At 44.7% G+C, this 25,833-nt stretch overlaps 3 protein-coding genes across 5 annotated transcripts in view; 1 reads left to right on the top strand and 2 right to left on the bottom strand.

Annotated features, from left to right (window-relative positions):
• LOC121859989 overlaps positions 1-5,642 on the top strand; it is a 65,930-nt gene extending 60,288 nt beyond the window's left edge. For all 3 annotated transcript variants that reach the window (XM_042356985.1, XM_042356987.1, XM_042356986.1), the window contains 5 exons: positions 1,421-1,623; positions 1,790-1,954; positions 2,524-3,084; positions 3,371-4,129; positions 4,656-5,642. In XM_042356985.1, coding sequence (XP_042212919.1) covers positions 1,421-1,623; positions 1,790-1,954; positions 2,524-3,084; positions 3,371-4,129; positions 4,656-4,700 — 1,733 coding nt within the window. In that variant the 3' untranslated portion in view covers positions 4,701-5,642. The remainder of the gene's footprint in view (positions 1-1,420; positions 1,624-1,789; positions 1,955-2,523; positions 3,085-3,370; positions 4,130-4,655) is intronic.
• Positions 5,643-11,641: 5,999 nt separating this feature from the next.
• Positions 11,642-13,517, bottom strand: LOC121859990. Its single transcript, XM_042356988.1, has 5 exons — positions 13,408-13,517; positions 12,913-13,122; positions 12,607-12,777; positions 12,205-12,374; positions 11,642-11,943 (listed from the first exon to the last, which is right to left on the bottom strand). Exons 2-5 carry the CDS (start codon positions 13,119-13,121, stop codon positions 11,774-11,776), a joined length of 720 nt encoding a protein of 239 aa, XP_042212922.1. The 5' UTR covers position 13,122; positions 13,408-13,517; the 3' UTR covers positions 11,642-11,773.
• Positions 13,518-22,108: 8,591 nt separating this feature from the next.
• On the bottom strand, positions 22,109-25,227 carry LOC121860003 (DNA-directed RNA polymerase II subunit RPB1-like). Its single transcript, XM_042357014.1, has 3 exons — positions 25,198-25,227; positions 22,862-23,806; positions 22,109-22,673 (listed from the first exon to the last, which is right to left on the bottom strand). The coding sequence occupies exons 1-3, from the start codon at positions 25,201-25,203 to the stop codon at positions 22,464-22,466; spliced, it is 1,161 nt and encodes a 386-aa protein (XP_042212948.1). The 5' UTR covers positions 25,204-25,227; the 3' UTR covers positions 22,109-22,463.
• Positions 25,228-25,833: the final 606 nt, after the last annotated feature.

The raw sequence follows: 25,833 nt of genomic DNA on the forward strand, positions 1-25,833 counted from the left end.
GTTTATTTAAGTTTCCCTTTAATCATGAAACAGAAAATGGTTAAGGCAACACTAGAGGGCTAACTGAGCTAATATTAACACCGCACATCATTACTTTACTATGTTCTTGTCTTTAAGTGTACTGTATTTACAGTGTACAGGAAATGAAATTTGTAAGGCTTACTCTTTCCATTGTGAAATTTAAAACAGTCAGTTTTTACTATAGAGTCACAGCCTAGATTTGTATTATATTCCTAAATATTAATTTATTTTACTGGTAATAATTTAGGCGTTCCCATACATTTATTAAGACATGTTTACTGTAGTGAAGCTCGTAGCTGACCTACACACAGTGTTGTCCCCGACCAGAGCCTCACACACTATAATTTAATTAGCTTGTTCACATTAGTTTACTATCAATGGTCAAGAGATGATTCACTTGGTGTAGGACACTCACCCATCAACACTAGACACACTGGTCAGCCACACCCACAGTGACGGTGACACTCACAGTGACGGTGACACTCACAGTGACGGTGATACCCACAGTGACGGTGTCACTCACAGTGACGGTGACACCCACAGTGACGGTGATACTCACAGTGACGGTGACACCCACAGTGACGGTGTCACTCAGTGACGGTGACACCCACAGTGACGGTGAGACCCACAGTGACGGTAACACCCACAGTGACGGTGTCACTCACAGTGACGGTGACACCCACAGTGACGGTGATACTCACAGTGACGGTGACACCCACAGTGACGGTGTCACTCACAGTGACGGTGACACCCACAGTGACGGTGTCACCCACAGTGACGGTGACACCCACAGTGACGGTGTCACTCACAGTGACGGTGAGAACCACAGTGACGGTGTCACTCACAGTGACGGTGAGACCCACAGTGACGGTGAGACCCACAGTGACGGTGACACCCACAGTGACGGTGTCACTCACAGTGACGGTGACACCCACAGTGACGGTGTCACTCACAGTGACGGTGACACCCACAGTGACGGTGAGACCCACAGTGACGGTGACACTCACAGTGACGGTGACACCCACAGTGACGGTGACACTCACAGTGACGGTGACACCCACAGTGACGGTGTCACTCACAGTGACGGTGTCACTCACAGTGACGGTGTCACTCACAGTGACGGTGACACCCACAGTGACGGTGACACTCACAGTGACGGTGACACCCACAGTGACGGTGACACTCACAGTGACGGTGACACTCACAGTGACGGTGACACCCACAGTGACGGTGACACTCACAGTGACGGTGACACCCACAGTGACGGTGACACTCACAGTGACGCTGACACCCACAGTGACGGTGACACAGTGACGGTGACACCCACAGTGACGGTGACACTCACAGTGACGGTGACACTCACCGCCAGAGTTAACCTTCTCGCCCTCCCTCATCCCAGGTATGTTCCCCGGGCCCTCCGACACCTGCTACTTCCTGTACGAGCCGGGTTACTGCCAGCAGGGCTCCGTCGTCATGTTTGACAAATACACCAAGACCCTGACCTGCAAAGTTGACCCCTGTGGTCACGTCAATAATGACCTCTGGCCTGATGACCTTCCGTATGCCCCGAGAAAGGATGGCTACTGCTACCAGTTTAATGAGGTCATTCTCTTGTATTATTTATATTCCTGGCGGTATATTAACACATCTAAGCTGTCATAGTGTACTGTACATAATACCATCCGTTATGTTATAGGGCAAGTCATGTTGTACACACCCGCCTGGCGTGGTGTAGGAGGGTGTTAATAATGCTTGCTCACTCCTGCAGCAAGGACCCTGCAGGCGAGGCCAGAGGTTTGGTTACGACACAGACCAGCTGGAGGCCACCTGTGTATCGCTGAGGGAGGCCGGACTCGTGCGGCCTCGTAGGTCCTTCATGTTCCAACAGATGTCCTTCCCTGCTGCCCAGGACCATCGCTACAACCACTACCAGGTCACTACCACCACAACCACACACACACACACACACACACACACACACACACACACTACTGGTCACATGTTCTACAATATCTATATAATAATAGTTTTGTTAACGTCATTACCCTACGTAGTAAACAACATATAGACGAGTATTACCTTGTTCAAAGTTTATAGATAGTATATATATTTAATATCTCAACATAAGATAAAGTGAAGTAATATATGTAGCGTGGAGCTTGTCTTAACACAGTCGACTCCTGTTCTGTGTGTCCTACTGTAGATCCACCACTGTCTTCACTTGGTGTCCCATAAACCCACTAACTTGTTCATCCATGCACCGGACGTCCCACTGACCCATTAACCAGATGTCCAATAAATATATTAGCTTACTCAGCCATCAATTAGGTGTCCTATACATTAATTTATATAGCCTTTGACTGCTTCTCTGTGTCTTACTCAACCATTACCTCTGTGTCCCAGGTGTCCTACTCAACCATTACCTCTGTGTCCCAGGTGTCTTACTCAACCATTACCTCTGTGTCCCAGGTGTCTTACTCAACCATTACCTCTGTGTCCCAGGTGTCATACATCATCATGAACGGCACCACGTGGGACTTGGAGGTAAAAGGGATCAGGAGGTCGAGGAGGGAGGCCCGCTCGACCCCAGGTCAGGGCCCTCACTTCTTACACTCGGGCCAGATGGTCGTGCCCTTCCTGGACACTCGAGAGATACCCCACGACCTCTACTCACTGAAGAGGCCGCGCCGCCCGAGGTGGATGAATCACAGACGAACCAGAAGGGGAAACAACCACGCCAGCCGTGTAAGACATCGCCTGAATGTGAGGCATCAAAGAAGCCACGGAGGCACAGCAAGAGGCAGTCATGGAAGAACTCCTGCCACGTCTCAGCCGACCAGTAGAAAGATAGTGAGGGAGACAGATGATGATGATGATGAAGGCGAAGAACCACGGGCAATGGTCTGGACAAGGACTACCGCCGAGCACCGACCACGACCCAGGAACAAGAAGAAGAGAAGGCGAGGTAGGGGGAAGGGCCAGGCGGTAGCAGGGCTGCAACGCACTTTTCAGGGCTCAGAGGTCACCATCACCATGAGAGAGGCCCCTGACGCTGATGATAAGGTGAGGCACTACACCAGACACTGTCAAGGTGAGACGGTAACAGCAAAGAGAACATTGTCAACACTAGAGGGATGATCTTGTCTAGGTAGAAGGCATACTGAGGCACTCACCAGGGGGGGAGGGGAAGTCCTTGTTGACATGAGAGAGTCCTTGTTGTTACCTGAAGGTGTTAATATATATTATGCTAAGGTGATTACTGTTACTTGCTGCTTCAGAGTGGAGGAAGATACTTTGTAGTCTAGACTCTAAACTTGTACTCGTATGTTGATTAATGTTTTGTCTGCAGGTGAACCAGACGTCCACGGCGGCCCCGGTAGTGGTTCAACAGGTACCACAGTCACAGACGGACGACACACCGCCAGCCTCACGGAGTCAACACAAGGGGAGGGTCAACATCAGGCAGAGTCCAGGCACTAAAGGTCAGAAGAGAAAGAGAAAGGGTCGTAGGCGTAGAAAGAAGAAAGGTCGTGAAGGTCACAACAAAAAGAAAAAAGGTCGTAGGCGTGGGGACGGGCGTGGGGGCGGGCGTGGGGGCAAGCGAAAACGCGGTCGTCGGAAGAAGAAAAAACCTGGTACGTGGAAAAACTCAACCCAGGGAGAGAGAAAGAGGAAGAACCCAAAGTTGCCTTTCCGTGTGCCGACTGTGTTATCTCCCGCAGATGGTAATGCCTCTATAGACGGCACTGCGGGTGTCACAGGGAGGGATCACTCAGAAGGTACAGGAGGCAGCGATAAGGAACAAACCACTCCAGATGTCTTCTCTGAGGATGATGACCTTGATCCTGACGAAGAGTCGGAACAGTCGTCCTCGTCAGAGATGTCATTACCAAAGTACCTCCGTCACCGTGGTCGACGACAGCTTGGGGAGGGCGGCGGTATCATCCAGGCGCCTCTACTGAGTGCCTGTAAACCTGGAGCCAAGAGGGACTACAACTACAAGTGTCGCCCCAAGTTCATCCCTCAGGAGAGAGACCGGCGAGGGGCAGGAGGTGCAGGATCCCTCGCTAACACCAACCCTCGGCCACCCAGAATATCCTGCCCAGAGGTGAGACACTTCTCCTTACTGTCTTGGAGAGAGGGAGGCAAGAGGGGGGGGTAGTGTACAGGTATATGTCAACATACAGTAATGATCAACACACAAACACACACACATACACACACACACGTTGTTATTAGTGTAGGGGAAGAGATTAAATGAACACTAATATCATGTTTTTAGTCTTGTGAGAGAGGAAATAACGAAGACACGATAGTATAAAAAATGATACAAAGTGATTAAGAGAACAGGAGTGCATAACACCTGGATATTTAATTAGTAGACACACCTGGCCACATACCTGACTACATATATGTATACAACAAAGCGGTGCCACAGTTGTACATGAAGACGTGTAATTGTAACTCTAATTGGGTAGTTTGCATTATAGAAGGTAAATATTGAATGTTTATAGGAAAGGTAACAGTGTGTGTGTGTGTGTGTGTGTGACTAACATTCTCAGGCAAGGTTGTATTAAGTTATTGGTGGTGTGGGAGTCATTATCCAGCTGACTCCTGATTCTCTCTTCCCCCAGGGCACCCGACTCGACCCCCGGGGTAAGTGTCAGCAGGTGAGCTGACCAGGGCACCACATACCTTCTCCTGCTGACACCATAACTACAGCCTCCTCCTGCTGCTGCTGATACTACACTCACCATCTTTCTGTTCCTCCTGGTGCCACAGTCTTCATCTAGGTGTCTGTCAAGAGTAACCCCAGCACTATACATATTGTGTGTGTGTGTGTGTGTAAGAAATCCATCCTTTACTTGCTTACACACACACACACACACACTGATACACACACACACACACAGGCCTAGGTGTAGTAAACGCCTTTGCACTTGCATTTAAATGTATAATTTTAATTTACTCTGCATTTAAATATTAACACTTACATTTGTATTTAATTTTTCAAAAGCAAATGCGAAAACTACTTCTGCTTCTAATTTCACGCCACACAAGATCCGTGAACACTGGCCGCCTGTGTGGCTGTTCCTATAACACGGCTGCCGCTGAGAGGGTGTGCCAACTCTCAACAGGGGGATAACTCACAAGATATACACGATGTTTGGCTCTGTTGGGCACCATTTTATTTGCATTTAATTCATTTAAAAAAAGTTTTATTTAAATGCATAAGGCTGCATTGAACCCAAGACAACGACTGTGTGTGTGTGTGTGTGTCCAGCTCTACACATGTTGTGGTGAGTGAACCATCAGGTGAAGTTGAGTGAAAATGGCGCCTGAGTGTTGGACGAGTGAGGTGGGTCGTGAATGTTCCTCAACAGTCGTCGTGTGGTCGTGGAGGAAGACTTGCCCTGGTCGTCTTGTGGTCGTGGAGGACAACTTGCCCTGATCGCCGTGTGGTCGTGGAGGACGACTTGCCCTAGTCGTCGTGTGGTCGTGGATGACGACTAACCCTGGTCGTCGTGTGGTCGTGGAGGACGACTAACCCTGGTCGTCGTGTGGTCGTGGAGGACGACTAACCCTGGTCGTCGTGTGGTCGTGGAGGACGACTAACCCTGGTCGTCGTGGTCGTGGATGACGACTAACCCTGGTCGCCGTGAAAGCCGGAGGACGACTTGCCCTGGTCGTCGTGGAAATGTGGAGGACGACTAACCCTGGTCGTCGTGTCGGAGGACGACTAACCCTGGTCGTCGTGTGGCGGTCGTGGAGGACGACTAACCCTGGTCGTCGTGTGGTCGAGGACGACTAACCCTGGTCGCCGTGGTCGCGGAGGACGACTTGTCCTGGTCGTCGGGAGCCGGAGGACGACCTGGTCGTCGGGAGTCAGGAGGACGACTTGCCCTGGTCGTCGTGTGGTCGTGGAGGACGACTAACCCTGGTCGTCGTGTGGTCGTGGAGGACGACTAACCCTGGTCGTCGTGTGGTCGTGGAGGACGACTAGCCCTGGTCGTCGTGTGGTCGTGGAGGACGACTAGCCCTGGTGACACAGACAATAATAATACTGGCATGGTATCACAGACAAGAGGAAGATACAGCAGTGTGTGGCTGTGAGACTGACACAGGCGTGACACACTCAGGTCACGTAACACACTAGTGTCGTGACACACCAGAACAGTGTTAGTGGTCTTGTGTTACCATAAACAATTAATGAAACTTTGAACTTTGTTACAAAACTGAAGTGAACTTAAGATATATAAAACCTAGTGCACTATATATATATATACATATATATATATATATATAAATAAATAAATATATATATATATATATATATATATATATATATATATATATATATATATATATATATATATATATATATATATATATATATATATATATATATATATATATATATATATATATATATATTACCTCAGCTAACCGTAGCTTTATTTTCATTTATTTTTACGAATGAAAACCAAAAATGTGTGATGGTACTCACTGTTTTTTCTCAGTATTTACAGAATATAATGGCTTGTGTTGATTGGCTCCTGTTGTCTGTGACTACGGCGGCCTCTTATTGGCTCTCTCTCATGCTCTCAGACTGTGTAGTACCGCTAATTGGATGTCGAAATCTTCCCTATTTAGTTTAATAAGTACCATTAAGATGGTTACTTGAAATTAATAAATTTAATTGAATAAAAAGGTAATTATTTAATATATTCCTTCAAAGGTGTGGTGTGTGCCTTGGCCTGTTGTGAAGGGGCGGTACATGGCCACGCCTGCCTCTACTACTGTACTATAGTATGTGTCCAGGAGGAGGGCGGTAACCAGGGTCATGTGTCCAGGAGGAGGGCGGTAACCAGGGCCATGTGTCCAGGAGGAGGGCGGTAACCAGGGCCATGTGTCCAGCGGTACATCATGGCGGTAGGGAAGGGAGAAGGTAAAAATACATGATGTAGTGATACAATAAGAGGCGCTTCTGTCCCTTAAACACACGAGAGTTATTAACCAAGCATGTACAGTAAGACGTGAGGAGGCCAGGTGGTCCATATGAGTGAGGAAGGGAGGCGGTAAATGATGACAAGAGTTCTACTAAAGTGAACTCCTCCTGATGGGGGTGACGGGACAGTGACTGGGAGAGAGAGAGGATGACACTGACCATATATACTGACACGACGAGGCAATAAAGCTAATCTAATCGTTGGTAAGGTGACTAAAATTACACATTACTTTCCTTAAACCATTATGTAAGATTATGGCGCCACTATACACCTGAGTTTGAATACTAAATGTTGTTGACGTTCACACACTGGGTAGAATGTAGATTTGTTGATGAACTTGGAAAATGCAGAATACCAGATAGAATGATATAGGAAGTACAAAATAACTGGACAGTGGAAATATCTACCAGTCATCATAGAGTAATTATCCTTATATTATCTAAATAAACTTATAAATCTCTGAAAATAAAGTGATGTCATATACCACCATCTATGATTCAGCTCACAAACTACATCACCAGATTATGGACGTTAGGTATAAGTCCTTTAGCTTTCCTCTCTGTGTCTGTTGCTGGTTGTTGCTGACACGTGATCTTCGCTGCTGACAGTGTACTTGGAAGTGGTAAGTAAAGACATAATTGTTTTTTATTATCATTAAATATAGGTAAATATCTTAGGAAATTTGTAAGGTGAAGGGAATGTCTTTTCGTGTCCAGAAAGTCAACATACTGTACTTACCTACATAAACTTACATACATAGACAACAGCCACGAATAAAGTGTTTTAATTCGACAAAAAGATGTTTAGCTATTTTCAATACATCGGGTAAATAAAACCTAATGTCAATAATACAATACAATACCAAGACAACAATGGGTGATCAGAAAAGAGACGTTATAAATATATTCTTGTAAAAAGTTCAATGTTTACTCTGTTGTTTACCAATGCATATATTTAGTACCATAAGAATCAAAGAGACAAAACATTCTATGTAAGTTATGTTTATTATTTATTTTTACTACAATTTAATAAAGAAATAAGATAAACATTACTTAACACTAAAACACGAAAACAATTCAATCAAATGGTTGTCGACAAGGACCCTTTATATAAACCTGGAGTGTAGACAGTTCTAGGTCAGGTAAGTGTCAGGAGAAAGTAGGGTTCTAGGGGTAAGTGTCAGTAGAAAGTAGAGTTCTAGGGGTAAGTGTCAGGATAAATAAGGTTCTAGGGTAAGTCGTAGATAAGGTTGGGTTCTAGGTAAGTGTCAGGATAAGGTTGTCTTGGGGTAAGTGTCAGGAGAAAGTAAGGTTCGTAAGTGTCAGGATAAGGTTGTGTTCTAGGGGTAAGTGTCAGGAGAAAGTAAGGTTCTAGGGGTAAGTGTCAGGATAAGGTTGGGTTCTAGGGGTAAGTGTCAGGATAAGGTTGGGTTCTAGGGGTAAGTGTCAGGAGAAAGTAAGGTTCTAGGGTAAGTGTCAGGAGAAAGTAGGGTTCTATCCCACAGGTGAGACATTCTTCAAGCCAGCAACACTTGGAAGACGGAGAGAGAGAGATGCCTCAAATCTTCACACAACTCGAAGACATCAACGAGATCTTTGGAGATAATAGGAGACCTTCTCGCCGAGGAGGACAAGACAGGAGACACAGTAACCCAGGAGGAGTAGGAAGAAGACGCTCTGGAGGTGATGGAGACTTAACACCACCTGTCCGTCATCTACCTGCAACAGTAAACACACAGGTAAGTTCTTCTCTATCTGTTCAATTACCGTAGCATTGGCCTTTAATGACTTTCTCTCTCTCTCCACCAAGACTCACCTGGTTAGCAACATACACCTGCCCTAATTTGTTCTCGCTTTCTCTCCTCTTGTTCTCGCTTTCACACGACTCCCATCCAGTAGTCTATGAGCCCCGCCTCGATCGGGTCTCTGCTTGATAGCGCTGATGGGTCTTCTGAGAGGTGACCCTTTCCTAGAACACAGACGAGGGCTGTTAAATTTACCCCTATACGGTGGTGTAATAGTTGGTTCATTATTCTTAACAGGAAGAAATGGAAATATGCGATTGATGATGATGATGATGATGATGACGACTCGGTAAACAACGACAGGTAAACCAATTAATATTTAGGTTTCCAGAGGTTACGACTCACGTGAAGCCCCAGTTATGACCGAGCAAGAGCGAGTATTCTTTCCTGCTGGTATAGAAGGCAGTCACCCCCCGAGTATCAGTGTAGGTGATGGCGATAATGGACTCGATGTAGTATTTCCAGGTAATGAAGGAGTAACCGTTCTCCATCACTCGCGCCAGACCGTCATCCACATCACGGATCTATAACACATATACAATATTACTGCCTTAATTTACATAGAAATGTACATACATGTTTATATAATTTCTCAACTTGTTTATTTTTTTATGTATATATTTATTTAGATATACCTGTATAGATCCTTCCATTAATGGTACCAAAAATCAGTAAACGGACCTATTGCTGTCATTGTTGTTGTTGTTGTTGTTGTTAAGAGCTTCGTCACCTAGTCCACGGCCACCAGGGTCTACTAACAACACGTAATGAACTAACAGCTACAGTACAAGACGCTGGTGTTGGGGTGGACTAGTGGTGACGCTAACATGTTTCACGCCTCGACAAAGTTCTCACCTCCATGTGTTTATAGATGTCCTGGAGGGTCGAGCTGGGGGACTTGGTAAACACCTGAGCATAGGCGCTGTGGAGTAATGGCGCCTGACCACCCCACGACCAGCTTGTCTGCCCCAACACGTCCTCAAAGCTGTTGATGGGGGACGACTTACTCTGTACGGTGAGGTGCGCCACCAGCGATGACTTGTAGGCCTTAAATCACTAGGCAGAACAACAACCAACTTCCCGCCAATACCTGCAAGTAAAAGGTAAGATGAACAATCATCTTATGTAATATATCGCTAGATTCAGGACAATTTTGATTACATTTTTACCCATAAGTTACGCGTTGAATTTTGTGACAATGAGATGTCTCCGGAAGGCTGTCGCTTTTTCTGAAACTGTACAGGTGTTGATCAGATAATTAGTGGAACACCCAGCCTGAAATACCTTCAGGATGATGGAAAGATATATAATATAAATATTTTTTTCGCTGTCATACTTGGTCAATCATGTTGGTTGTATGTTGGGAGGGATTAGAGATGACACGCCAGCTGTTCGGAGGGCGTAGACCAGCCCAACACCCCGCTTCCCACTCGCCCACGACCACGCCTTCTGCAGGAACCAGCCGATGAGGCCCCATGCCATGGTGCTCGTCACTACCAGCACCCACAGCTCACCTGCACAGTGAACTTTGTTGACATTATCTGACAGGACTTAGTCGTAGGAACATATACTCACACTTCACACTAAAGGCGATTTTTCTTCATCAATTCAAGTGGCAAATATTGAAATAAACTTTTCCTTGTATTTACTGGTGATGTTTATGTCAGGGTCATGTGTGGTGATGTGACTCACCGTGACAACACTAACACAGTGTTGTAGGAGCTGAGTCAGTCACGTTATATTAGTATGGTTGTCTAAGGTGAAGTTGGGACATTTTCACAGCTTCTCCCTCCCCAGCCTCACACACCACTAAGAGAAACAATTAAACCAGTAAGTCGTGTTGACACAGAAGGGAGATAGAGTAAGGTGTTAGTTACCTGCCAGGGGACTGATGATAGAGGTACTGCGGCAGAGGCTGTGGCTTCAGGGAGATATCGATGGGGTCGTCCGTGTAGATCCTGGAGTAGTCGACGACGGGCAGCCTGGCACGGATCATGGTGAGAGTGAGGCTGAAGTCAGCTTGGTAGTGTTGGAGCAGCCCCACGATACCGGTCCAGTCGCCGCTCTCCTCCTCCACCCCCCACTGTCCATCATCAGGCTCCGCTAGTTCATACCTCCACCACCACAAAAAATACTGGATATAGATTGTCTATAATACTCCTACAGTATATTATTAATTTATTTCCAAGAGTATCCCACATCAGTTGTATTTGTGTCGGCATATACAATATTATATGCTGTGATATTGTCTTAGTTCACGTCTGTAAGTCAGCATATAACTACCGCTCTTGGACAAATTGAAGATGGTTAGATTCAGCACCACACCTACTGTTACACCCGCTCGTTTGTACAGTCGCCCAGCTGAGGCTACGTGTGTGTGTGTGTGTGTGTGTGTGTCACCAGGATGATGTCTGGCGCTTGTACAGATACTAACATGCCCTTGAGGAGTCACTAGGAACACCTTACGTAAAGTTGAGGTGTGTGGCGGCGGTGTTGAGGATGCGGGTGTTGAGAGAGTCTCGGGGCGTCAACACCACTGAACCGTCAGACTCTTGTTTCTTCTCGTAGTCAGTGAAGGGGAAGTATGGGAGCACCAAAACCTTCTCCCTTCAGGTTCTTCATGTCCTCTGGCGGGAGAAACACGCCTGTATAACTCAAAGCTTCATTTGTTGGTCGCTTAGTAACAAAAACACCGAGATTATACCTTCCCATTTTCATGTGTTGTTAAAATTATATATTTTTGTTTAGTTTTAAGTAAGGCCAACTTGGTAAGGCTGGACACTCATACAGAAAATCAACTCTTGAATATATGAACTTATAAAACTCATGTGTGGAGTGGAAGATAGTGTGTGTTGGTCTTTTAGATACAATAATTACTTGTTCTACGAGTCAGTTTAAGTTCATGACACTATTAACAATTACACTAGTTCATCAGCAATTAAAGATTATGAGAGATAGAACTTGTTGGGAAGGACTCACCAGGAGGGAACACAGGTGTCTGGTGATCCCTGGAGGTTAGGTTCCAGTTCATGGCCAGCTGGACCCCGGGCTGCCCCTTCCTGCAGTAGAGACACCTTCTGTACACCCTCACCTCCCCGCCGCCGCCTCCTGCACACAAAGTATATTAATAACTTCTTATCATCTCTTCCTCTTATCGAACTCAATAAATTAACTGTGGTATTATGATAACAGTTATTACAGTCTATTACAACATCTGGAAATATGAAAGTAATGTTGTTGTGGTGCCTTGTATAACACTTCTACAGGATAATTATAGAAGAGGCATTTTTATTATTTTTCGTGATATTAAACAGTTTTGTTGGATTTATCATGTTGTCCTGAACGAGTGTTTGTCGTCATGCTGCTCACCTGTAGTGTTGGCCGGGAGGGGGCGGCGGCGGCGGTCAGGCACAACACACAGGGCGCGGAGTGTGTTGCGAAGACCAGGGTGAAGGAGAACGTCCAGCGCTCCTCTCGTCTTACCAGCCAATATGACGCTCGTGTCTGAGTCCCGCCACACCCTAGAAGCCTCCAGGAACCTGCCGAGGGTTATGATCATCGGGTTAACACAGATCTTGTTGTTACAGGTCAAGGTATAAGGTCAGGTGTAGTGATCAGTGGCTACGACCTGGTTACCAATGGATCACCTGGTGTCTGTCCTGCCAGGCTAATTATACTCGACGGGGTGAATGTATGATCATTTTTAATACTTTATTTACTGTTATTGAGATATTATCACTCACCACAAAAGTTAGAGTTATAACACATTACCGTAGAGCCAAGGTGTTGTTAGTAAGGTCGAGTACAAGGGCGTGGCATAGTGTGTAAGCGTCACCCAACAGTGCCTGAAGGAGGTACTGCTGATCGGCCTCGTCCTGGGTGAACAGTGATACAGCGTCCACCGCCTGCACACCTCTCCACACCTCACCACCATACACCGTCCTATCGAGCACAGTACAGTTTATTGACAATGTTTCCCCCTGTGTGTATTCTTCAGTCACACGGCACCGTATTACAAAAGACCATTAACACTACTACTACTAGGTTACCGTTGTGAGGTAGTTAAGACATTTTCACCTGGTTGGGTTAAGGTCTAGAGGTGAGTGTTGTGTGGTAGAGACGATGACCAGGTGACATCCAGCCAGGTAGTCTGTCATGATCCTCTTCACCGCCACGCTTACCACACCTCCCTCCTCCGTCAGGTAACCGGGTTTGGGCACGCCTTCAGCTCCTTTCCTCACCACCATCACCAGACACACATACACTACACATCGCCACATCCTCATCCTGTGTATAAAAGATGTTTCCTCATTAATGTGCGAGGCTCGTGTACTACTAACTTAAGAGCTACACAACGTCTTCATCATGCACTCAAACATTTAATGCACTTGAAGACGAACTACAGTGAAACCCTCGATATAACGGACTTTTCTCTCCATATACAGTCCATTAAATAGATGTTTCACTGTATGACGATGATGATTGTCTGTTTGTTTGTACGTGAGAATATTCCTTGTGTGAGAGAGAGCGAGAGAGAGAGTCCGAAAGACCATCCCCAATACGTGATCATACCTGTTAAGAGAGCGTCCGTCCTGCTACAGAGGCCCAGCTATCAGACCGTGGCGGGCGTGAGAACCATCAAGAGTGAGAGAGCGGAGGGGTGTGAGGAAGAGGCGGGCCTAAGCACCTGCCTCACCCCGTTCGCTAAATATTCAACTGGAGGGCGGTAGAAAAGACACGCCCACCCCCTAACGCCTGTCAACCTATCACACACCTCTTACAAATGTCAGCTGGAGTGAATCATTATCTTGTCTCATCAGCTGCCTCTCTTAGTTCAGTTCCCGATTGTTAAATTAGTTAAAAGTATTTAGTTATCATCGTTCTGTACTTACGAGCAACATCGAAGCGTCTCATTATTTACGGAAGACTATTGCTCATTATGTTAGAAAGTTAAATCATGATAATATAGAAATAAGACAGATTAACAGTACAGTTTAATCATGAAATTATATCACCAGTTAAGGACAGTTTTGTTTCTGATCTAATTATCAGTTGATGTTAAATTGTATCCACGAACTTGTTTTCATTATTATTCGACAAGTTTAGGTTAATATCTAGTTTATATAATACAACATGTAGTAATATATTTGATAAATGGTCATGTAATATTCTTCTTTTAGGGTGACAGACACACAACCTCTATGCCTTCGTTTTCCTTACTGTGGTTAAAACGTAACAGGTGAGTGATCAGGGGCGGATCCAGGAATATCAAAAGGGGATCCAAGAAGTTGTGAGTGGGGAAACATGGCGAGCACAGAGAGCCCACCCAGCTGACCAATATCATGGGGATTTTGAGGCCACATTGAAGCCATGTGCACTTGATATTAGGAGATATCCTGAGATCAGTAGTAATTTCTTTGTACTATACAAAAACGGCTGAGTACAATACTACATTAAAGAAAAGTATTGGAATTTTCTGGTGAAAAGTGGGGTCCTAACCCCCAGGGCCCTCCTGGATTCACCTGAAGATTAGGCACCCTAATATATTTCACCTGATGATTAAACACCTTAACGCTACCCAGAAAATGTTAGGTTAGTTTAAGTTAAGTTTGGGTATCTAATGACCAGGTAAAATATACTAGGGTGCCTAATCTTCAGGTGATCCGTTTGCTTTATGATGTGACACCATAAAGGTACAGACACCATTGGTGTCTGTACAATTCATAACATTATATTATAAAGTATGTGTGTGTGTGGATAGCGAAATATATTGTTCCGTTTTGTTGAGATGACCAGTGTGTGTGTGTGTGTGTGTGTGTGTGTGTGTGTGTGTGTGTGTGTGTGTGTGTGTGTGTGTGTGTGTGTGTGTGTGTGTGTGTGTGTGTGTGTGTGTGTGTGTGTGTGTGTGTGTGTGTGTGTTAATTTACAGCAGGAGGCGGCGGCTAAAGGCTATTAATTATCTTGATGAGCTTGAATAAAACACGTCATGAAACTCCACACCTCAACTTTTATAAATGTCGACCAAACTCTGAAAATTGTAAGAAAACTCGACGTGAAATAGAGTAAAATGTCGTGATAAAGGTGAAGGAATAAACTTTGTAAGAGTTTGTTGTGTGTAGCGGGAGTGACGAGCGTTCCCGCCAACTTGTAAAGGCTACTCAGCATTCTTAACTCACAGGAAACACTTAGAACACTTATTTTGTTATACTCTGAGGCTAACTTTATATTGTGTATTGCCAGGTTATCAACGCTCTTTGGTCTGTCAGTACAATTTTTATAGGTTAATTGAACTTCTCTGGAAAAAATCGAGGATAATAATAATAATAATAATAATAATAATAATAATAATAATAAAATGGTAATAATAATAATAACTAGCACTATTATTGTGTAGTGAAGATATAATGTGGTGTAGTGAAGATATAATGTGGTGTATAGTGAAGATATAATGTGGTGTAGTGAAGGTATAATGTGGTGTATAGTGAAGATATAATGTGGTGTATAGTGAAGATATAATGTGGTGTATAGTGAAGATATAATGTGGTGTAGTGAAGATATAATGTGTTGTAGTGAAGATATAATGTGGTGTAGTGAAGATATAATGTGGTGTAGTGAAGATATAATGTGGTGTATAGTGAAGATATAATGTGGTGTAGTGAAGATATAATGTGGTGTAGTGAAGATATAATGTGGTGTAGTGAAGATATAATGTGGTGTAGTGAAGATATAATGTGGTGTATAGTGAAAATATAATGTGGTGTATAGTGAAGATATAATGTGGTGTAGTGAAGGTATAATGTGGTGTATAGTGAAGATATAATGTGGTGTATAGTGAAGATATAATGTGGTGTATAGTGAAGATATAATGTGGTGTAGTGAAGATATAATGTGTTGTAGTGAAGATATAATGTGGTGTAGTGAAGATATAATGTGGTGTAGTGAAGATATAATGTGGTGTATAGTGAAGATATAATGTGGTGTAGTGAAGATATAATGTGGTGTAGTGAAGATATAATGTGGTGTAGTGAAGATATAATGTGGTGTAGTGAAGATATAATGTGGTGTATAGTGAAAATATAATGTGGTGTATAGTGAAGATATAATGTGGTGTATAGTGAAGACCCACGCACCCAAACAACACTCACACGCACACAAACAACACTCACACGCAAATAACACCCACTCATGGAAACAACACACGCACCCAAACAACACACGCACCCAAATACAAATATCGTTGTGTAAAAATTGGCTAAACCTGACAGTCATTGTTATAGTACGTGATCCTGTATCCTCTATTGCATCACCAGGCCTTCGTGACTGGGAGGAGCGTCCAATCCCTTTCACACGAGAAACAAATAAACGGCTGTGCTCAAACGGGGAATCAAACCTCACGCTGACGATCCTCTTTTGTTTTTTTTTGTTTTTTTTTAATTTTCAATGCCAAGGGTGAAGTGTTGCAATGGTGTTTCAGTTATTTTTCTTTTTACGGTCTTATTTCGCTTTAAATGTTATGTGGATATGATTAAAGGCAGCCGTAAGATTAAAGGAAGGTTTTATTTGATTCAAGACACTCGGTAGATTGGATGAATGAGTTTTTTATGGGGAATAAATTAAGGAAATAAATGGAAGTAGCACAATAGCTAGACTGTTCCACTAACACACTAATGAGTGAATGGTTTTGGTGGGAGTTGTATGAATTAGAGAGAGAGTGTATGTATTGAATAAAAATAAAAAATAAAGAGAGTTGTGTATAAAACAGAGAAAAGAGCTATGACGACACAACGCCAAGACAGAAAACACACAAGCGCCCTCTGGGTTATTAACTTTTCCTCAGTGGGATAATTTATGTTACGAATTTTGTACCTGCGTGACTAGAGGTAAGCAGTTGTAGACAGTCAAACATTCAATAAGAGTGATATATCATCTGAGACATTATGTGAACGTTATTTACTCTTAGAAAATAATAATTCCCTCAATAGATAAAGAATTAAGCTTATCTGGTACAATCTTAGGCATATTCTGTTTGGGATAAATTGAACACTTTATGAACATTTAAGAATCTAGAGCCACTACTGTGTTAATTTCCATAATGTTTCGTCTAAAAGTCGTAAAAAAATATCAGAATCACGGACATTTGGCAGAGATGAGCCACAATGTATGGACAGGAGGGCGGAGACCTCATATAAAGTCCAGGGTGAGGCGACACCCAAAATACATTGATAGCGTTACCTTGATGGGGTGAGGACGGTGTGTGCCTCTGCTCGACTCCTCTCTCAACAACAACAACAACAATGAGGCTACTAACGACAATCGCAGTAAGTCCAGTAAACATTTGATATACAGATTTTTATTTATTTTTACTCCCGTATATTCCCTCACACTCCCTTACACTCCTTTACACTCTCTCACACTCCCTTACACTCTCTCACACTCCCTTACACTCCCTCACACTCCCTTACACTCCCTCACACTCCCTTACACTCCCTTACACTCTCTCACACTCCCTCACACTCCCTTACACTCCCTTACACTCCCTTACACTCCCTTACACTCCCTTACACTCCCTTACACTCTCTCACACTCCCTTACACTCCCTCACACTCCCTTACACTCCCTTACACATGACCTCCCCTCTCTTGCCCCCAGGTCCTGCTACTGCTGGCGGGGCTCACATCGTCCTCTGTAGCTACTGACGAAGGCTGCTGCGACGACCATTGCCCACTACCCATCCCAACCTTGGAGGCTGAGGAAGGACTTCACGGTGACCAACATCAAGACCTCAAGGACGACCTCCATCACGACCAGTTCAAGGACCAAGACTTCTTCACATTTACGTCTGCCAACTTCTTACCCGAGGACGAGGAGATAGAAAACCTGAAGAGTGAACACATTTACACAGAGACAGATGATGATGATAGTGATGATGAGGATGATGATGATAATGATGGTGATGGTGATAGTGATAGTGAGGAAAAGATACATACATTATCAGTGTTTCTATTGCCTCCTCCTCCTCCTCCTCCTCCTCCTCCTCCTCCTCCTCCTCCTCCTCCTCCTCCTCCTCCTCCTCCTCCTCCTCCCCCCCCCCTCCCCCTCCTCCTCCCTAAATTCAACAACAGATCTGACCTCCATGACCTTAGACCCGACCTCACCCTGACCACCTCAGTGCTCTCTCCTCTCCCATACTCTTCAGCTGTATATTTTCAACCACGCTCACAAATACGCCTTCATCGCCGCCCACAACCACACTCACGCCCACAGTCAAGCAACACACACACCCAGCCATCCCGGTCGTCTACTCTCACCTCACCTTCACCTAGCAGTTTGTTTGGTAATACTAGTCCAGATGATGATGATGATGATGAACTAAGAGATGAAAATGACGACGATTATGATGACGATGACAATGACGATGAAGGTGATGATGTCCCTTTGTCTGTGTTCTTTAAGCCTCCCAGGGCTGTCCTAGACCCTCCCAGGACTGTCCTAGACCCTCCCAGGACTGTCCTAGACCCTCCCAGGACTGTCCTAGATCCCCCCAGGACTGTCCTAGACCCTCCCAGGACTGTCCTAGACCCTCCCAGGACTGTCCTAGACCCTCTCACTACAGGTACTACTTCTGCTGCTGCTCCACCAGTCTTAGCGCCCAGCCAGCTTCCACCTCCGGCCTCCACTCTGTCACGACGCCCTACTGACGCTCCTCCGTCGACCTCCTGTGTGGCAAGGAACCCCCTTCCTTCCGCCTCTACGACACTTGGTTACAGGGTGAAGCCTCGCTCTCTGTACCACCCACCTCAACACCAGGTGAGTGTGTGTGTGTGTGTGTGTGTGCGTGCGTGCGTGCGTGCGTGCGTGCCACTATGCTCTTAACATACCGTGGCATACATCATTTCATCAGTGGAGAGACTATACCTAAATTATAACTTATAGAGAGAAATTAAAGTCACAATGTTTTATAACCGACTTCAACAAAACACATAAATAATATAAGTTTGTTTACATTTCCACCATATTTTAAATGTATCTTATATTTTACTCTTTATCTCTGTTCCTCCTCACTCTATATGTTGATAATCGTAGTTACATGACTGTGGTTATCTGTCCTCAGGCACGGTATCAGTTCTCCTACGCCGTCAGTCACTACCAGAACCAGTACGGGCACCAGGAGACAAGGGACGGTGGCCATGTCTCCGGGGTATACCATGTTCTCCTACCAGGTGGCACCAGACAGGTAAATACAGAGGCATCACACAGGTAAACATAGAGGCATCACACAGGTAAACACAGAGGCATCCTACAGGTGAAGACAGAGGCATCGCACAGGTAAACAGAGGCATCACACAGGTAAACAGAGGCATCACACAGGTAAACAGAGGCATCACACAGGTAAACAGAGAGGCATCACACAGGTAAACACAGATGAATAAAAATGGCACGACTTTAACCTAAGAAACTTCACTTTATGTTTACGTGTCCAGAAATAATAACCATTGCCACACCTTTCACCTGTGTTGATTATATTACAGGTGGTCAGGTACTACGCGGACGACACAGGCTACCACCCCACCATCACCTACGAAGACGCTTATAACATTGACCCCAGATCAGTGACCAATCCTCCTCCTCCTCCACCATCCCTCTCCACCACTACCAGGTTGGCTTTACCCCTCACCAACACACCGTCCTCCAACACTCGGCCAGATCGTCACTATACCAAGTTACCTGGGCTAAATTCTCAGGACCGTCAATACATCACGACAGAATCAACAGCGGCGCAAGTATACTCATCTGTCTCAGCCCTGTACACTGTGAGGCTAGAAGAGAATGTATTCAGTAAATATTCACCTTATTCCCACTATCTGAGTACATCATCAGACTTCAGCCATTCGTTAGATACTTCGGTAAGAAATAATTCAGGAATATCAAGGAGTTCTTCAGGATTTTCCAGGCCGAGCACAGCAGTACGACCCGACAGCCAAAGTCCTTCAGGAAGAACTCCGTCTTTCTTCCAACGAGGTCTACTGGTGACTCCACTGAGGCATATTACTGCTGAATCTACCCCAACGAGATATTTTATTCCTAGTCAAAATGTTATTCACTCAGGTAACAACAATATTGCAGGAAGACGGAACTTCCCTCTTGTTCCTTTACGTCAGGTGTCACAAGTTCATGCTGAGCCACGCACGACTACAGTGTCCGTGAGGCTACTAGTGGGAGCCTCTGGGGAAGACTTGGGCTAGGGCGGCGTCGGTAGTTGGTGAGAGGCCGTCACCACCTCCGTCAGAATAACTTTACTCTCCTCAGGAAATTTATTATACAAGAGTGTAGTAAGAACAGGTGTTTAATAAGTTATGTGTCAGGTAAACCAATTGTGATGAACTTGGCAGTGTACAGACCTATGAGTGTGTTTGTGTTCTGTCTTGGTAGTGGCTGTTAAGGTCGTGTAAACAAAGAATTATTAATGACATCTTCCTCTCCTGTGTCCATCCAGAGAATATATTTTCAATCTTTTTAAAATAAATTGTTTCCACTGATGGTTTTATTTCATCTTCCTTCAGAACTGTTATTGTTGTTTACTAGTGACGAGACAATATCATTACACACACACATTTTATATAACAAGTATCGGCAGCAGTGGCCGACCCGAGCTGGTTTGGCCTGACAGATCCAATTGATTCACAGTTCATGAGAATGAGTCGAAACGTCTCGTATCTTTTTTAGTTAACCTCTGTCGACCAATCATCATATTCCCTGAACTTTGGGCCACTTAGAATCCAGCAAGTTTATAGCCAATTAGAAATCTGTATTGCACTATATAAAAATACATCCCTAGCTCACACTGGACTTAAGAGACTCGCCTCAACATCTCAGTACCCCCAGTTTTCACACATTACTTGGGTTTACTCTCTACGCTGCAGGACCTTATTTACTGCTAAGTGTCCCTCCACCTTTGTCTCTCTTTATATCAGGTAAGGTAACTTCAGCCATCGTGTTGTTTATGTAACCTTTACTCTGAGCTGGTTTACTGTCCCTGTGTTATTATGCTCCATGTTAACCATCTGTGTAACTTCTCTTTACTTTGTACTTTGTTGTCTAGACTTTAATGTAAATAGTTATAAGTTATTTATAGTTGCTGTTTTTACTTAGTCGTTTACTTCACCGTTTCTGTCTTGTAATGTTCGTATGTTTTCTCTGCTTTATAACCCTGCATTATTATGTTAAAGAAACACTATAATGAAATATAAGAGTTATCTTGGTGTGCTGAGTGTTGGAGAAGGATGTTGAATATAAAACTAATTTTTTAATATACAAATAATATTTACTTTGTCTAGATAATTTTTCATTGTTTGCCTAAGTTAAAAAGTTATATATCTTAGTCAATGAATATAGGTTTTCAGTAACATATACTGCCACAAGTAGAGACAAAATGGAACTGCGATAAGTCTCGTTCCAGCTCATGCTTCGAGTTTGCCATGGGACTTTTGTTCGTCGCTGTTCATGTACAGTAGACATTTCAGTTTGGTCTGTGGTACTCGATGAGCTGAGATAATTACCCTTTTTCGTGCGTTGGGACACGGCAAAAGACAAATTTCTTCATTTATGTTTCACTAACCTCGTGGAGTCGTGTACAGTAACTAAATAGTTTCCCAAAGAACTAGCTTTTTAAGTTTTCTGTTACATGTTATTTCATTAAATACTTTCTGCTGCAATGACTCAAGTATTTAAAATTGAAGGACATCTCTCAGGAACACTTTACACACGATGACGAGCTGGATACTTGTTATAGAGAAAGTGTATCATGAGAAAGAAAGTAAGAAAGATAGATGCCAAGAGAGCTTTAAGAGGGACTATGAAAGTAGTGGATCTGACATAGTTAGTTTGTTTTGTTTTTTAAGGACTTCTGTAGTACCTGACCATATTAAAAAAAACACAGATATATTCATTTATATTTATTCAGGCTCAATTACGATAGAAATAGGAAATCTACCATAAGGACACGAGGAAATAAAAGAAACATTTACTGACGTTGTTAAAGATTACATTTGGTTACGTGAGGTTAGGATTGGTTAGGTTAGGATGGTGGTAGGTTAGGGTAGGATGGTAGTAGGTTAGGGTAGGATGGTGGTAGGTTAGGGTAGGATGGTGGTAGGTTAGGGTAGGATGGTGGTAGGTTAGCTAGGTAGGTAGGTTAGGGTAGGATGGTGGTAGGTTAGGTAGGATGGTGGTAGGCTAGGGTGGGATGGTAGTAGGTTAGGTTAGGATGGTGGTAGGTTAGGGTAGGATGGTAGTAGGTTAGGGTAGGATGGTGAGTGGTAGGTTAGCTAGAAGTAGGTTAGGGTAGGATGGTGGATGGTAGGTTAGCTAAAAGAAGGTTACGGTGGCTGGTAGGTGGTAGGTTAGTTAGAAGTAGGTTATAGTGGTTGGTAGGTTAGCTAGAAGTAGGTTACGGTGGGTGGTAGGTTAACTCAAAGTAGGTAAGGGTAGGATGGTGGTAGGTTAGGGTAGGATGGTGGGTAGTAGGTTAGTTAGAAATAGGTTAAGGTAGGATGGTGGGTGGTAGGTTAGGGTAGGTTAGTAATAGGTTCCTCGACACTTAGGTTATGGTAGGATGGTGTTCAGTTTCTTTAGATGTAGGTAATGGTAGGATGGTAGCCTGTTTCGTCAGCGTAGTAGTGAACCACCTGAGTCCTACCATCAGGGAGGGTAGTGAAGTAGCGTCCCTCCCGCCTGTAGCCTTCATTCCTCTCAGTGTGACCGAAGTTAACGCCCTCCTGGTGCTCTCCGTACGAGGTGAGGACCCCAGGGCTGCTGACGACGTAACTGAAGGAGTTGTTCTGTAGGAGGAATGATGGGGTTAGTGTGTGGGGAGGAGGGTCATGAGAGATTGTTTTTTGATAACTTTATTTACTGGAGAGGCATATAACTTTACCTTAATTTACTGGAGAGTCATATAACTTTACCTTAATTTACTGGAGAGTCATATAACTTTACCTTAATTTACTGGAGAGTCATATAACTTTACCTTATCCTCGAGAGATGTGTCTGTTGCTTCTCTGAGTAACTTGGTGAACTGTGAAGACCCTCTTGGCACCTGAGATGTCACCTTTCTCCCTCGGGTAGACGACAGTGAAAAAACGTTATTTTCTTTGGAGTCATCTGTGGTGAAGAACACTGATGGCCCTGCGGTCTGCTCGAAGGACGATTCTCCGGATACTTTTGTTCTGGAAGAAGGACCTGAGACTCGGGAAGGAGGACCATAAGTTCTAGAAGGAGGAGAGTAAGTGCGAGTTGGGGGAACGTAAGCCGTAGCGGGAGTGACGTAATACTTGGTGGTTGGCGGGCGGCTGGTGACGAAGGGAGAGTAAGATGTGGTCGGGGCACCGTAGGTCTGGTGAGTAGGGGCGTATTCTTTAGACACAACATTTTGTCCCTGGTGACGATTGGGGATGGTGGTCGAGACGTAGCTGCTGTCAGGAATGGAAGGTACTCGCGAAGGCTCTGAGTACTCCTTAGATGGGGGAGACACGAAAGTACTCGGGGAACTGTACTCCCTGGAGGATGAGGAGAAGGAGCCTCGTGGTTGGTAAGTGCCAGGCCGGGGATGGACCTTCACCTCTGGCAGACTGTAGGAATAGACCTTAGTTGGTAAGAGCCAGGGATGGGGAGAGAAGGGGCGCTGAAGGCCGAGCTCTCTGGAGGAGGAGGAGGTAGTTCTCGGGGCCTGGTATGTGCTAGACGGGGCGTGGTTTTCGAGCGGGAGAGAGTAGGTGGAGACGGGGGCTGTCACTACCTCGTCGGAGAAGGTACGTTGCCTGCTGGAGGGACGGCCGGTCGGGCGGAAACTTTGCAAGAATGAAATGACGTCAGCCTGGCTGGGCCGGAAGTCGTCATCAAAGGAGTTGTTCAAGTCGTCTGGACGAGCGTGACATAGTGAGAGAGACAGCAACAGGAAAACTGGAGCCCAAAACTGTAAACATAAACATAACATTAGTTGTCACCTTAAGAGTGTTTACATCTGGTAGATAAGTTACGAAACGTTATCAAAATATAAGGAAGAGAAGGAATGTGAGGTGAGAAGTGCTCATGTCACAGCGAGTAGGGAGTGACCTGTACCTCCCCACAATGACCGCCACCTCTCCATATAATGTGTCCTGGTGGCGTCTGTGTGGCTTACAGTACACCAGGGGAAGTGGGGGGGAGGGAAGGGGAGGGGAAAAGAAGGGAAGGGAAGGAGATAGGGAAAGGGGGAAGGGAGGGTTATTGTCAAAGTAGAGGACGAGTGTGAGGAGTGGGATGAAGAATTAACTTACATGTGTTAAAAACGATTACTAGTATCAATGTTATACACTACATGATATATTTCCACAGGACAACCTTATCTAACCTAACCTAACCCTACTAAAATTATTCATTACCCGTAAACACACCAATAAACTCTCAGATTTCAATTAATTAAACCCTTACAAACTATCTAGTGTTACCTGTGTTGTGTAGGGGAGTGTATGTAAGTCACCTGTTGTGCTCGTCAGTGGAAGAGGCTCTCATTAGTAGGGTTAGTATGACGCTCTGTGACTTCCCAGAAAATCATGGAAATGTTTAACACGATCTAAAGGTTCTGGCATCACTGCACGAGAGTCAACACAAGTATACAGTTATGGAGCAACAGTCGGGTATCTTGTTACTTGTTATACACACACACACACACACACACACATCTGTAAACAAGATTGTGGGGCACTTTATATCAAGCTATCTGTGTGTCCTCTCTCTCACTACAGGTCACCATCATCACTACAAGTCACCATCATCATCATCACTACAGGTCATCATCATCACTACAGGTCATCATCATCACTACAGGTCATCATCATCATCACTACAGGTCATCATCATCATCACTACATCACCATCATCACTACAAGTCACCATCATCACTACAAGTCACTACAGGTCATCATCATCACTACAGGTCATCATCATCACTACAGGTCATCATCATCATCACTACAGGTCATCATCATCATCACTACAAGTCACCATCATCACTACAAGTCACCATCATCACTACAAGTCACCATCATCATCACTACAGGTCATCATCATCACTACAAGTCACCATCATCACTACAGGTCACCATCCTCACCACAGGTCACGGGTTCACAGCCTCATCAGATCACAATCTTTATCACACATCACCATCCTCACCACTGTTCATTATCCTCATCGATATTCACCGATAAACAACCTCACCATAGGTCACGGGTCATTGTCTTCACCACAGGTCAGGGGTCTTTAATCCTCACTCAGATCACCATTCTCACCACACTGTAAGCCTCAAGACACCAGCTAACACTTGCCTGCATCTTGGAGACACTTGGTAGAACTGTGACAATGATGAGACGTCTCCCTGTGTATATATATATAGTCTCCCTCCCTTCCTCCCTCCCTCCCTCCCCCTCCCTCCCTCCCTCCCTCTCTCTCTCCTTCTCCCTCCCTCCCTCCCTCTCTCTCTCCTTCTCCCTCCCTCCCTCCCTCCCCGGTGCAACATCAAGGCCCCCTCAACTTCGCCAGGGAAGGGAGGATGGGAAAGAAAGAGGTGAGGGAAGGGAAAGGAAGGGAGAAAAAGGGAAGGGTGGGTAGGGGAAGGGAGGGGAGAAAGGAAAGGGGGGTGGTTGAAGGGAAGGGAAAGGAAGGGAAAGGAAGGGAGAAGAAGGGAAAGGAAAGGGAAGGGGAGGAAGGGAAACGAGGGGGGAGGAAAGGAGAGGGGGGGAAGAGAAGGAAGGAAGGAACGAGAATTAGGGTAAGAAAGAAAAATACTTAGAAAGAAAAGAAGAAAAATGAGTTACCGTAGAAGAAGAAATAAGAGAAGGAGAAAGAGGAAGAGAAAAAAATCATTTGGCAGTGTATAAATGTCCTTGATATCTACTATACAATATCTAGTCTATACCATCGTTAAAAGTAATTAAAAAAAATATATAAAAGAAGACTAAAAC

This window comes from Homarus americanus, unplaced genomic scaffold (genome assembly GCF_018991925.1).
Source record: "Homarus americanus isolate GMGI-L3 unplaced genomic scaffold, GMGI_Hamer_2.0 scaffold38393, whole genome shotgun sequence".
In the NCBI taxonomy this organism is placed as follows: Eukaryota; Metazoa; Arthropoda; class Malacostraca; order Decapoda; family Nephropidae; genus Homarus; species Homarus americanus.

Excerpts from the sequence above, each read along its gene's own strand:
- LOC121859990 (XM_042356988.1), bottom strand. The coding sequence starts at position 13,121 with ATGAGGATGTGGCGATGTGTAGTGTATGTGTGTCTGGTGATGGTGGTG. Across the intron at positions 12,778-12,912 it reads CTAGACCTTAACCCAACCAG|GACGGTGTATGGTGGTGAGG; the intron begins GTGAAAATGTCT and ends TGTGCTCGATAG. Across the intron at positions 11,944-12,204 it reads CCTCCCGGCCAACACTACAG|GAGGCGGCGGCGGGGAGGTG; the intron begins GTGAGCAGCATG and ends CTTTGTGTGCAG.
- LOC121860003 (XM_042357014.1), bottom strand. Across the intron at positions 22,674-22,861 it reads ACACATCTCTCGAGGATAAG|AACAACTCCTTCAGTTACGT; the intron begins GTAAAGTTATAT and ends TTCCTCCTACAG.